Source organism: Microcebus murinus, chromosome 4, assembly GCF_040939455.1.
Source record: "Microcebus murinus isolate Inina chromosome 4, M.murinus_Inina_mat1.0, whole genome shotgun sequence".
NCBI lineage: Eukaryota > Metazoa > Chordata > Mammalia > Primates > Cheirogaleidae > Microcebus > Microcebus murinus.
The window spans coordinates 59,453,394-59,466,504 of record NC_134107.1 but is presented as its reverse complement, the minus strand read 5'-3'; the positions used below and the strand labels follow the sequence as shown (position 1 = coordinate 59,466,504).

Below are 13,111 nucleotides of genomic sequence, written 5' to 3'. Positions count from 1 at the left end.
GCCACAAAGGTAGTAGGAAAAGCTGGCAGATGCAGTATTCTGGAAGCCAAATGAAAATAAATGTTTTAAGAAGAAGAAAGTGATTAAGTATGTTAAATGCCCTTTAAGATCAAATAAAATGAAGACTAAGAATTAACCATTGTATTTAGAAACATGGAGGTTATTAGTAATGTTGACAAATAGTCACATTGGAGTTGTGGGATTAAAAATGTGACTATAGTTGGTTCAAGATAGAATATCTCGGCCGGGCGCGGTGGCTCACGCCTGTAATCCTAGCACTTTGGGAGGCTGAGGCGGGCGGATCGCTCAAGGTTAGGAGTTCGAAACCACCCTGAGCGAGACCCCGTCTCTACCAAAAATAGAAAGAAATTAATTGACCAACTAAAAATATATATACAAAAAATTAGCCGGGCATGGTGGCGCATGCCTGTAGTCCCAGCTACTCGGGAGGCTGAGGCAGCAGGATCGCTTGAGCCCAGGAGTTTGAGGTTGCTGTGAGCTAGGCTGACGCCACGGCACTCACTCTAGCCTGGGCAACAAAGTGAGACTCTGTCTCAAAAAAAAAAAAAAAAAAAAAAGATAGAATATCTCTCTCTCCTTTGAAGTTATGAAATAAAATGAATGAGTTGACCCTATTTGTAATAGAAAAAAAAAAAATTCAAGGCATAACAACAGCATATACTATTCAATACTTACACAAAAATAATTATAAATCACTAAGGAAAGACTCAGTATAGTTTGAACATACAGAAAACATACAGAACATACATATAGTTTGAACATACAGAACATATTATGTTCTTGGATAGGAAAACTTTATATAAAGATGCTAGTTTTCCCTAAATTTTTCTAATTTAACAATACTATATGATTTTTAAAGTTGATAAATACTACAATAAATAAACCTCACTGTTATCATCTACCATTGGTAGATGGAATAAAACCTTGCCAAAATACCCAGACTTCTCATTTGAGATGAAGTCCAGACTCTTCTGAGTTAAAGCCTTTCATAGTCTGGCTTTTACCTCCCTGTCTCTGATGTTATTCCTAGTACTCATCTTTACCCATTATTATAAGGCAGATTTTTTTCTCCAAAAATAGTTTTTTAAGAAAATCATCACATGGCTGGATACGGTGGCTCACACCTATAATCCTAGCACTCTGGGAGGCTGAGGCGGGTGGATTGCTCGAGGTCAGGAGTTCTAAACCAGCCTGAGCAAGATCGAGACCCCGTCTCTACTATAAATAGAAAGAAATTAATTGGCCAACTAATATATATAGAAAAAATTATCTGGGCATGGTGGCACATGCCTGTAGTCCCAGCTACTTGGGGAGGCTGAGGCAGCAGGATTGCTTGAGCCCAGGAGTTTGAGGTTACTGTGAACTAGGTTGACGCCATGCACTCACTCTAGCCTGGGCAACAAAGCGAGACTCTGTCTCCAAAAAAAAGAATAGCCATTAAAACCTTGAAAAAAAGAGCCCTGTTGAGTACTTGGCCCTTTCAGATATTAAAACATATTATAAAGCCTCTGTAATTAAAATAATACGGTCTTGGGCTGGGCATGGTGGTTCATGCCTATAATCCCAACACTTTGGGAAGCTAAAGTGGGAGGATTGCTTGAGGCCAGGAGTTCCAGACCAGCCTGGGCAATATAGCAAGACTCCATCTTTAAAAAAATTAAAAAAAAAAAAAAGGCAGGTGTGGTGGTGTGCACCTGTGGTCCTAGCTACTTGGAAGACTGAGGAAGGAGGATCATGTCACTTGAGCCCAGTAGTTTGAGGCTGCAGTGAGCTGTGACCATGGCATTGCACTCTAACCTGGGTGACAGAGTGAGACCCTGTCTCTTAAAAAAATATATAGAAGTGTAGTCTTGCTGCATGAATAGTATACAGAAAAATGGAACAAAGTATAAAATCTACAAACAGACATGATTTCATATGGAAAATAAATGTAAGGGCAGTAACTGAAATCAGTGAAGAAAATGAGCTATGTAATAAATTGATTGGGATAACTGATTATAGAAAAAGATGAAATTGGTTCAAGTCCTCACACTCCATCAGAACAAATTCCAAAGGGATCAGAGATTTAATTATAAAAACAAAATAAGGACTAACTGAATACTGGTACTTAATAATGCTAATGCTGTGATACAAAATGGGAAAATGTTAATAAATTTGATTATATAAAATACCATAAACAATGTAAAAAGCAAACTAGGAAAAAGTATAACTTCATTTCAGAAATAGCTAATATCTGTAATATATAAAGAGCTTCTAAAAATAGAAAAGAAAAAAGATGCACTATAGAAAAATCTAGAAATACAGTCAATTTGTGAAGAAAGTAATATTGCTCTTAACTATCTGAAAAGAAGCTTAATCTTGCTGCTACTGTAATGCAAATTAAAAACTACACTGAAAAACATTTTTGCCTCAGATTCAGATTGCCAGAATTTCAAGTTAAAAATCTGCTAGCAAGTCTACAGGGGAAACAGGTATAATAGCCTTTGACCTGGAAATACCACTTCTAAGAAACTCTCCAAGGTAAATTGGTAAGAATATAAAAAGACATGTAAGACTTTTTGCTGTAGCGCCTTTTATAATATCTAAAGACTGTAGGCTGAGTGCCGTGGTTCATGCTTGTATATCCTAGCACTCTGGGAGCCCTAGGTGGCATTGCTTGACCTCTGGAGTTTGAGACTAGCCTAAGCAAGAGTGAGACCCCGTCTCTACTAAAAATAGAAAAAAATTAGCCGAGCATCCTGGTGCGCACCTGTAGTCCCAGCTACTTGGAAGGCTGAGGTGGGAGGATTGCATGAGTCCAGGAATTTGAGGTTGCAGTATGCTGCAAAGATGCCACTGCACTGTAGCTCAGGTGACAGAGCAAGACTCTGTTCCCCTAAAATGATTATAATATCTAAAGACTGTAAAATAAACATCACAAATGCTCACAAAAGCTTATGTACATCCTCATAAAGGAGTGCTAAGCAAGTATAAAAAAGGAATGAGGGTTAGGGTTATATATATATATTACTTTATATATATATATATATATATATATTACTTTAGAGTGAACCTTCAGGATATATGACTAAGTAAAAAAAAGCAAGGTGAAGTAGTATGTAACATGCGACAGTTGACTTATGAAAGAGGGAAATACAGATGTATATACATACTACTAAAAACAAAACGGGTCCCCTCTGGGCTGCCACCCCAGCTGGACTGCCACTGTGTCTAGCACTGAATACTTTCAGAGTAGTGGACCTGTGAGCAACAGAAATGAGAGGCTGAAAACTGGAACCTGCAAAGCTATTAAATTATTACAGCCAAAAAAAAAAAAGGAAAGAAATATAAGTTTAAAGAAAACGTTTACCTATGGGGAAAGTGGGGAGAAGGAAGAATTACGGTGGAGTGACAGAAACAGAAGCTAGGCATCTTTGAAAATAACTTGTTTTGTAGATTTGACTTTGGATTTGCTGTAATATAATTAAAAACGAAAATTTAATTAAAATTCAAAACAGTTCTTAAAAATGACAGTGAAACTATTCAAAGTAACCTAAAACATAGTATACCAACTGAATATTCACACAGATATACCCAAGGATATAAACAACTGCAAGCAGTCTTAAATGTTTTTAGTAAACATGTTATTGGTGATAATGTTAGGTATTGTTATTTTGAAACTGTGGTGTGTATTCTGTATAAAATAAATGAATAATTTGCTTAATGATTGTATCTTTGGGAATTGGTATTGTTGGCGTGGGAAAATAAGATCAATAACGTTAAATATACTGGGTGTGGTGACTCACATCTGGAATCCTAGCACTTTGGGAGGCCTAGGTGGGAGATGGCTTGAGACCAGGAGTTTGAGACCAGCCTGGGCAAGAAAGAGACCTCATCTCTATGAAAAATATGAAACTTAGCCAGTCATGGTAGCATGTACCTATAGTCTCAGCTACTTGAGAGACTGAGGCACAAGTATCACTTGAGTTTTGGAATTTGAGGTTGCAGTGAGTCATGATGCAGTGAGTTATGATGCAGTGAGTTATGACACCCACTGCATTCTAGCCTGGGTGACAGAGTGAGAGACCCTGTCACACACACAATATATATATATACATCAAGTATAAGCATAAATTCATGATTTTTTTCTTGCATTCAAAATTTAATATTTTCTAGCTCTACTGAAAACACCTAAACCAAGAGGAATGAGCCCAGACTGTGATATCTAAATACTGTTTCTCTCTAATGGAACCTTGGCTACATTAAATGACAGATTTAGAGTCTGGTCTAGAAAATGTAAAAGATGGGCCTGCAGTATCTTGTCATACCATAAATCAGGAAAGTTATTAAAGGCCATTGGAGTTGTGTCAGATTCAGGAGCCAACTCCTGAACAAAGATGTTCTGCTGATCAAAGATGGGAAAATTTGAGAATCAGTAATTACTACAAAATATGCTTAAATTCATGAGTACTTAGGGGAAAAACTCATTGGTCATCTTTGGAAGATGCTAGAGGCTGACTCTAGCATTTATCCTTCTTTCCCCTCCTTCCTTCCCTCCTTCCATTCTTTTCCTATGCTTGTACCTCAGGATAACCAAATAGTTGAGAAAATTTCTCTGTAAAGAAGTATTTCATTTGCTTTGAAGGTCACTATTAAGGTAATTGGCAGAACCTGATTAGATTCTATAGCATCAATGATGGTATAATATGATAATTTCTGAATTTTAATAACTGTACTGCACTTAAGAGAATGTCCTTATTTTTAGGAAATTCACACTGATGAAGTATTTAGGGCAAAAGGTCTGCAGATTGACAGTTTACTCTCAAACTATTAAAAAGGACAAAATTTTTTTTTTTAATTTTGAAAAAAGTTTTTAAAATGTGTATACACAGAATGAGAGGGTAAAACAAGCAAATATGGTAAAATCTTAATGGTAAGTACAAGAGAATGTCCTTCTTTTTAGAGTGTAGAGAACTTCTAGAATAATATCTTCTTGTAGACAAGAAGGGAATGGGATCTAATACATAAATTTTGGGCATAAAGACTGTTCTTCCATAGTAATAGGAGTTGAAGTGGAATATAAAGGCACACATGCAGGTAGACAGTGATAAGAGGAAATTCTATTCCATTGCTCAGTTTTCTATGTTGTAGAAAGCAGGGTTTGTCAACTGGTAGTCTATATCTACTTACGTAGAATATTTGCACATTTATTGACTACCTATGTGCTACCCAGGTGTTGGGAATACCAAGATCAATGAGATAATCTTGTACTTGAAGAGCTCTCAATTTGAGACACACTTCTCATTACATCACAAAATGCCCTGTAAAAGATATGTTAAAGTATTAATATTTTGTATCAAGAGATTTTACCATAAAAGTCTTTGACTTACTTGGTCCACTTATAGAAATCCACAAAATCCATCCTAGGGAAATGTGCACAAATATTAAGCACAAAGATGTTTAGGACAACATTTTTCATAGTAGTGTAAAATTTGAAAACAGTTGCATTTTAACAGTTTAGGGACGGTTATATAAATTATAGGAGCAGATTGACAGATTGTCTAGCCATGAAAGTTACTTTATACAAAGTTTTGAATCACAAGGCTAAATGCTTGTAATCTAATACTAAGGGAAAGAAGCATGCTATTAAGTTTTTTAAAGTAAAAAAAAAAAATACAGGAGGAGCTCAGTCAAGTAAAAGCAAATCATTAAAGAATGTCTTTTTAAAAATTGTTTAGAGGCTGGGCATGGTGGCTCAGGCCTGTAATCCTAGCACTTTGGGAGGCCACAGTTGGGAGGATCGCCTGGGGCCAGGAGTTCAAGACTGCCTGTGCCAGAGTGAGATCCCTGTCTCTACAAAAAATAGAAAACATTGGCTGGGAACAGTGCCAGCTACCTATAGTTCCAGCTACTCAGGAGGCTGAGGCAGGAGGATCACTTGAGTTGAAGAGTGTAAGGTTGCAGGGAGTATGATGATGCTGGTGCACTCTATCCTGGACAACAGAACAAAACCCCATCTCCAAAAGAATAAAATAAAATGATAAAAATAAAAAGTTCTTAAGTATAACATACAGACATGCACAAATATCTAGTGTGCTGCAAATTGATGAATTTTCTAACTAATCTCACCTATGGAATCAGCACTTATATAAAGGAAAGTTATTTTCAGAACTTTGTTTATAATCTTTGTAATACTGTATCTTTTAAAAGTAAGAATTTGCTCACAACTGAGGGATGCGGTGAGCATTGTAGAAGGGAGGGCATACCTCTAACCCTTGCTAGGGAGTGGCAAAGATACAAAATGTAACCAAAATGTTTGTACTCTCATATTTTCCTGAAATTAAAAAAAAAAGTAAGAATTTGTTTCTTTTTTTTATTTTCTACAGACAAGTGTCAATTGAGGAGGGAGAGAGGAAAGCCAAAGAGCTGAATGTTATGTTTATTGAAACTAGTGCTAAAGCAGGATACAATGTAAAGCAGGTAAGTGTTCTTTGAGTGTGGGTTGAGGTTACCAAATTGAAAAAACATGAAATGATTATGTGAGTATTCTCTTTTCCGGTGTAAGGTTTTTTCCAGTTAGCAATAGCAAAGCTCATGAACTAGCAACATGTTTTCAAACAGTGAAAAAATATAAAGGAGGCATAGGTTTTGGAAAAAGAGAAATGACTTGCCAACCTTTTTAGATTGTATGCAGAAAAGCTATTTCATTATGATTACAAAGTTGTACATTTACCATGCTCTCACTACATCCCTATTGCATTGTTTTAAAGGTAAATTTTCCTTATTTCAGAGTTTGATGGCAAGACTGTGATAAATAAAAGCAAGTATTTGCTGTTTGTAATGGTGTTTTGCTCGTATTGTGAAAGTAAATTCTGGTTATTTTATCCTTAAATAAACTGGTGTTTCAACAGTGTTTACAACAGGTGTTTTGGGGGGAAGAGAGCAGTAAAATACAGTCAGTGTTCACATTACCAAGCTATTTTCTACAAGATAGGTCAGCCAAAAATTCACCTGATTAATTCTTCAGGGTTATGTATCATATAAAGTAGTGATCCCAGATTTATAGACCAATTTTTAAAAATTTTAATAAAATAATTAGGGGGTATAAGTTGAATTCCAGTAAATGTATATATTGTATAATGGTGAAGGCTGGCTTCTTGTACCCATGTCCTGAGTAGTGTACATTGTATCCCATAGGTAAATTTTTATCCCTTACCCTGCCCTCCCTCTGCCCTTTTGGGTATCCATTGTCCATTATACCACTCTGTGTGTCCTTACATAGCCATAGTTTCACTTATAAGTGAAAACATGTGGCATTTATCTTTCTGTTCCTGAGTTACTTGGGATAATGGCCTCCGGTTCCATCCAAATTCCTGCAAAAGACATTATTTGGTTCTTTCTTATGGCTGAGTAATACTCCTTGACATATATATATATACCACATTTCTTCAGTTGATGGACACATACATTGATTCCGTATTTTGCAATAGTGAATTGTGCTGCGATAAAAATACAAGTGCAGGTATCTTTTTGATGTAATGATTTATTTTCCTTTGAGTAGATCCTTAGTAGTGGGATTGCAGGATTGAATGCTAGATCTTCTTTTAGTTCTTTGAGAAATTAATGTAATGATCTCTATAGAGATTATACTAGTTTATATTCCCACCAATGATGTTATGTGTTCCCTTTTCACCACATCTATTGTTTTTTGACTTTTTAAATTTTATTTATTTATTTACTTATTTGTTTATTTTTTTTGAGACCGAGTCTGGCTCTGTTGCCCAGGCTAGAGTGCCATGGCGTCAGCCTAGCTCACAACAACCTCAAACTCCTGGGCTCAAGCAATCTTTCTGCCTCAGCCTCCCGAGTAGGTGGGACTACAGGCATGTGCCACCATGCCTGACTAATTTTTTCTATATTTATTTTTAGTTGTCCAGATAATTTCGTTCTATTTTTTTTTTTTTAGTAGAGACGGGGTCTCCCTCTTGCTAAGGCTGGTCTTGAACTCCTGCCCTTGAGTTATTCTCCTGCCTCGGCTTCCCAGAGTGCTAGGATTACAGGTGTGAGCCACCGCGCCCAGCTGGCTTTTATTATTTTGAAGTGTTCATTCTCTGAGCTTTTTGAGAGTTTTTATCTTGAAGGGATGCTGTATTTTATTGAATAATTTTTTTCAAATCTATTGAAATGATCATACGGTTTTTATTTTTAATTCTATTTATGTAGTGAATTACATTTATTGACTTATGTATGTTAAACCATCCTTGTGTCCGTGGGATGAAACACACTTGATTATCCTTTTGCTGTTGTTCTATTGGATTCAGTTTGCTAGTATTTTGTTGAGGATTTTTACATCTGTGTTCATGGGAGATACTGGTCTTTAATTTTATTTTTATGTTCTATCTTTTCTTGGCTTTGGTATCAGGGTGATACTGGCTTTGTAGAATGAGCTGGGGAGGATGCATTACTTCTCAATTTTATGGAACAGTTTCAGTAGGATTGGTACCAGTTCTTTGTACATCTGATAGAAATTGGCTGTCAGTCAGTTTGGTCCTGGGCTTTTGTTGTTGTTGTTGTTGTTGGGAGATTTTTAATTACTGATTCAATCATGCTACTTGTTATTGGTCTATTCAGGAGTTCTGTTTCTTCCTGGTTCAATCTCAGGAGGTTGTATCTTTTCAGGGATTCGTTCATTTCCCCTAGTTTTCCTAGTTTGTGAGTGTATAGTTGTTCATAGTAGCCTCTGATGATCTTTTGTATTTCTGTGGTATCAGTTGTAATGTTTCCTTTTTCATTTCTGATGTTTGTTTGGATCTTTTCTCTTTTTGGTTAGTCTGGCTAGTGGTTTATCAACTTTATTTATCTTTTCAAAGAACCAGCTTTTCGGCCAGCCGTGGTGGCTCACTCCTATAATCCTAGCACTCTGGGAGGCTGAGGCGCGCGGATTGCTTGAGGTCATGAGTTCGAAACCAGCCTGAGCAAGAGCGAGACCCCATCTGTACCATAAATAGAAAGAAATTAATTGGCCAACTAATATATAGAGAAAAAATTAGCCGGGCATGGTGGTGCATGCCTGTAGTCCCAGCTACTTGGGAGGCTGAGGCAGTAGGATCGCTTGAGCCCAGGAGTTTGAGGTTGCTATGAGGTAGGCTGATGCCACGGCACTCACTCTAGCCTGGACAACAAAGCGAGACTCTGTCTCAAAAAAAAGAACCAGATTTTCCATCATTGATTCTTTTTTTCCCTTTGGTCTCTACTTTTTTTTTTATTATTATTGGTTAAAAGGCATATGAATTTTATTAATGTGTACATGGGAAGAACCACAGAGTGACTACCCAGTCTCTATTTTATTTAGTTCTGCTCTGATCTTTGTTATTTCTTTTCTTCTAATTTGGGGTTTGGTTTGTTCTTTTTTTTCTAGTTCTTTCAGGTGTGATGTTAGGTTGAAAATTTTTTGTGCAGGCATTTAATGCTATAAACTTTCTTCCTAGCACTGCTTTTATTGTATCCCACAGCTTTGGGTATGTTTTGTTTTAATTTTTGTCCATTTTGAAAATTTTTTTCCATTTTCTTAATTTTTTCATTGACCTAGTGATCATTCAGGAGGCTGTTGTTTAATTTCCATGTACTTGTATAGTTTATGAAGTTGCTTTGTATTGCTTTTTAGCTTAATTCCAGTGTGGCCTGAGATGATATTTGTATAATTTCAGTTTTTTAAAGTTTGTTAAGACTTGTTTTGTGGCCTAACATATGGTCTATCTTGGAGAATGTCCATATGCTCATGAAAAGAATGTATATTCTGTAGTTGTTGGGTAGAATGTTCTGTAAATGTTTTAAGTCCATCTGGTCTGAAGTCCAATTTTTTTTTTTTTTTTTTTTGAGACAGAGTCTCGCTTTGTTGCCCAGGCTAGAGTGAGTGCCATGGCGTCAGCCTAGCTCACAGTAACCTCAAACTCCTGGCTCAAGCAATCCTCCTGCCTCAGCCTCCCAAGTAGCTGGGACTACAGGCATGCGCCACCATGCCCGGCTAATTTTTTGTATATATATTAGTTGGCCAATTAATTTCTTTCTATTTATAGTAGAGACGGGGTCTCACTCTTGCTCAGGCTGGTTTCGAACTCCTGACCTCGAGCAATCCGCCCGCCTCGGCCTCCCAGAGAGCTAGGATTACAGGCGTGAGCCACCGCGCCCGGCTGAAGTCCAATTTAAGTCTAGTGTTTCTTCGTTGATTTTCAGTCTCAATGATCTGTCTAGTGCTGTGAGTAGGGTGTTGAAGTCTACCGCTATTGTTGTGTTGTTATCTCTTTCATTAGGTCTAGTAATACTTGTTTTGCGAATCTGGGTGCTCCAATAATAGGTGCTTATATGTTAAGGATTGTTATATCCTCTGCTGAATTGATCTCTTTTTCATTATATAATGACCTTCTTTGTCTTTTTTTTTTTTTTTTTTTACTTTTTCTGATTATTTAAAGTTTGTTTTATCTGATACAAGTGTAGCTATTCCTCACTTTTGGTTTCTGTTTGCATGAAATATCTTTTTTTACTCCTTTACTATCAGTCTATATTTGTCTTTATGGGCAAAATGAGTTTCTTGTAAGTAGCATATAATTGGATTGTGTTTTTTAATCCATTCTGCCAATCTGTATCTTTTGTTTTGTTTTGTTTTGAGACAGAGTCTCACTCTGTTGCCCTGGCTAGAGTGAGTGCCATGGCGTCATCCTAGCTCACAGCAACCTCAATCTCCTGGGCTCAAGCAATCCTCCTGCCTCAGCCTCCCGAGTAGCTGGGACTACAGGCATGCGCCACCATGCCCGGCTAATTTTTTCTGTATGTATTACTTGGCCAATTAATTTCTTCCTATTTATAGTAGAGACGGGGTCTCGCTCTTGCTCAGGCTGGTTTCGAACTCCTGACCTGACCTTGAGCAATCCGCCCGCCTCGGCCTCCCAGAAAGCTAGGATTACAGTCGTGAGCCACCGCACCCGGCCTCAATCTGTATCTTTTAAGTGGAGCATTGAATCTATTTATGGTTGAGGTTACTATTGATATGTGAGTCTTTGTTCTACTTATATTATTAATTGTTTTCTAGTTTTATAAATTATTAATATTTGTTTCTTTTTCTCTGTCTTTTTGTCTTTGTAGTTTGCTGAATTTCTGTTGTCTTGCCATTTAATTCCTTTCTCTTCTTTGATTGTTTTCTTAGACTTTGGGGTTTTATATTTTCCATGTGTTTTCACGAAGGTGAATATTGACTTTTTGTTTCCATGTTTAAGACAGCTTTGAGCATTTCCCATTGGGCCAGTCGTAGAAACAAATACTCTCAGTATTTGCTTGTCTGGGAAAGAGTAGTTTTTCTTCATTTATGAAGCTTATTCTGTCAGGATATAAAATTCATGGCTGACCATTGTTTTTTTAATTTCAGCACTTTGAAAATGCCATCCCATTCTCTTCTGGCCTGTAAGGTTTCTGCTGAGAAGTCTGCTGTTAGTCTGATGAGGTTTAGTCATTCTGATTGTAATATGCTGTGGTGAAGTCCTTTTTGCATTGTATTTGCCTAGGGATAGTTGGGCCTCTAATACCCTTGCTAGACCTGGGAAGTTTTCATCAGTTGTTTCTGTAAACAGATTTTCTAAACTTTTTTATCTCTCTTCTCCCTCAGGGATACTGATAATTCATAAGTTCGGTCATTTTATATAGTCCCTGACGTTGCAAAGGATTGGTCATTTGTTTTTATTCTTTTTTAAAATTTTTATCTGACTGGATTATTTCAAAAGACCTGTCTTCAAGTTATGAGATTCTTTCTTCTGCTTGGTCTAGTCTTTTGTTGATGCTTTCAAATGTGCTTTATGTTTCTTTCAATTAATTTTTCAGCTCCATATTTTGTATGTGTGTTTTTCTTAAGATATCTATGTCCTTGGTCAATTGCTCATTCATATTCTGAATCGATTTTCTGGTTTCTTTATATTGGTGTTCAGATTTCTCTTATATCTCATTGAGCTTCTTTAGAATCAATATTTAGAATTCTTTATCTGGAATTTTGAGGCATTCTTTTTGATTGGAATTTTTACTGGATAATTGTTTGTTGTGGTCCTCTGTTGGTATCATATTTGCTTGCTTTTTCATATTTCCTGTGTCCTTATGTTGATTTCTGCACATCTAATGTAACAGTTGATTGTTCCAACTTTTTTTTTTTTTTTTTTTTTGAGACAGAGTCTCACTTTGTTGCCCAGGCTAGAGTGAGTGCCGTGGCATCAGCCTAGCTCACAGCAACCTCAAACTCCTGGGCTCAAGCAATCCTACTGCCTCAGCCTCCCAAGTAGCTGGGACTACAGGCATGCGCCACCATGCCTGGCTAATTTTTTCTATATATATTAGTTGGCCAATTAGTTTCTTTCTATTTATAGTAGAGACAGGGTCTCTTGCTCAGGCTGGTTTCTAACTCCTGTCCTGGAACAATCTACCCCGCCTTGGCCTCCCAGAGTGATTGTTCCAACTTTTTGAAATTGCTTTCAAAGGGAAGAATTTTTTCTTGAAGATGTATCTATGTTGTTGGTTGAGTAGTACACTTTGGCTTTGATTTTGGATGCCTGCAATAGAGTGATCTTTGTATGATTTCTTAGGTCGTACCCAGGATCAGTGGTGTCTGTGATATCCTTGGTGGCTTAGGGAATTGGTTATTGATTGAGGCTGTGGTGAAGTTTTGCTGGGGAGTTGAATGCCAGCCGAGCCAGCCAGTCTTGGGCTCTAGTAGTGACAGCAGTAGGCTCAGTGTGCCTGATTTTAGGCCACAAGAACACCTTATACTGGCAGCGGTATTAGTGTGTTCTGAGGGCCAATCCTTGGACCTTCAGGTGACTTGCACAGAAGGTAGTAGTTGGATCAGAGGGCTGGGTTTGTGGGCGGGTTCTTAGGCCCCTGAGCAGCTGGTGTGATATGGAAGATAGCGTAGCAGTGGTGGAGCCATTCACTAGGATCCAAGTGGTCTGTGTTGGTGATGCTGGTAACTGCAGTGGACTGGACAAGCTAGTCCCTGTCTCACAGCTGCCCATAATAGGGCGGTGGGTATTTCTCCCCTATCACTTCCCTGCTAGGTGGTTAATTTAATTTAATTTTT

At 37.4% G+C, this 13,111-nt stretch overlaps 1 protein-coding gene across 2 annotated transcripts in view; it reads left to right on the top strand.

Annotated features, from left to right (window-relative positions):
* Nucleotides 1-13,111, top strand: part of RAB6A (RAB6A, member RAS oncogene family) — an 80,227-nt gene that overhangs the window by 53,369 nt on the left and 13,747 nt on the right. For both annotated transcript variants that reach the window (XM_012745039.3, XM_012745038.3), the window contains exon 6: nucleotides 6,387-6,480. In XM_012745039.3, coding sequence (XP_012600493.1) covers nucleotides 6,387-6,480 — 94 coding nt within the window. The remainder of the gene's footprint in view (nucleotides 1-6,386; nucleotides 6,481-13,111) is intronic.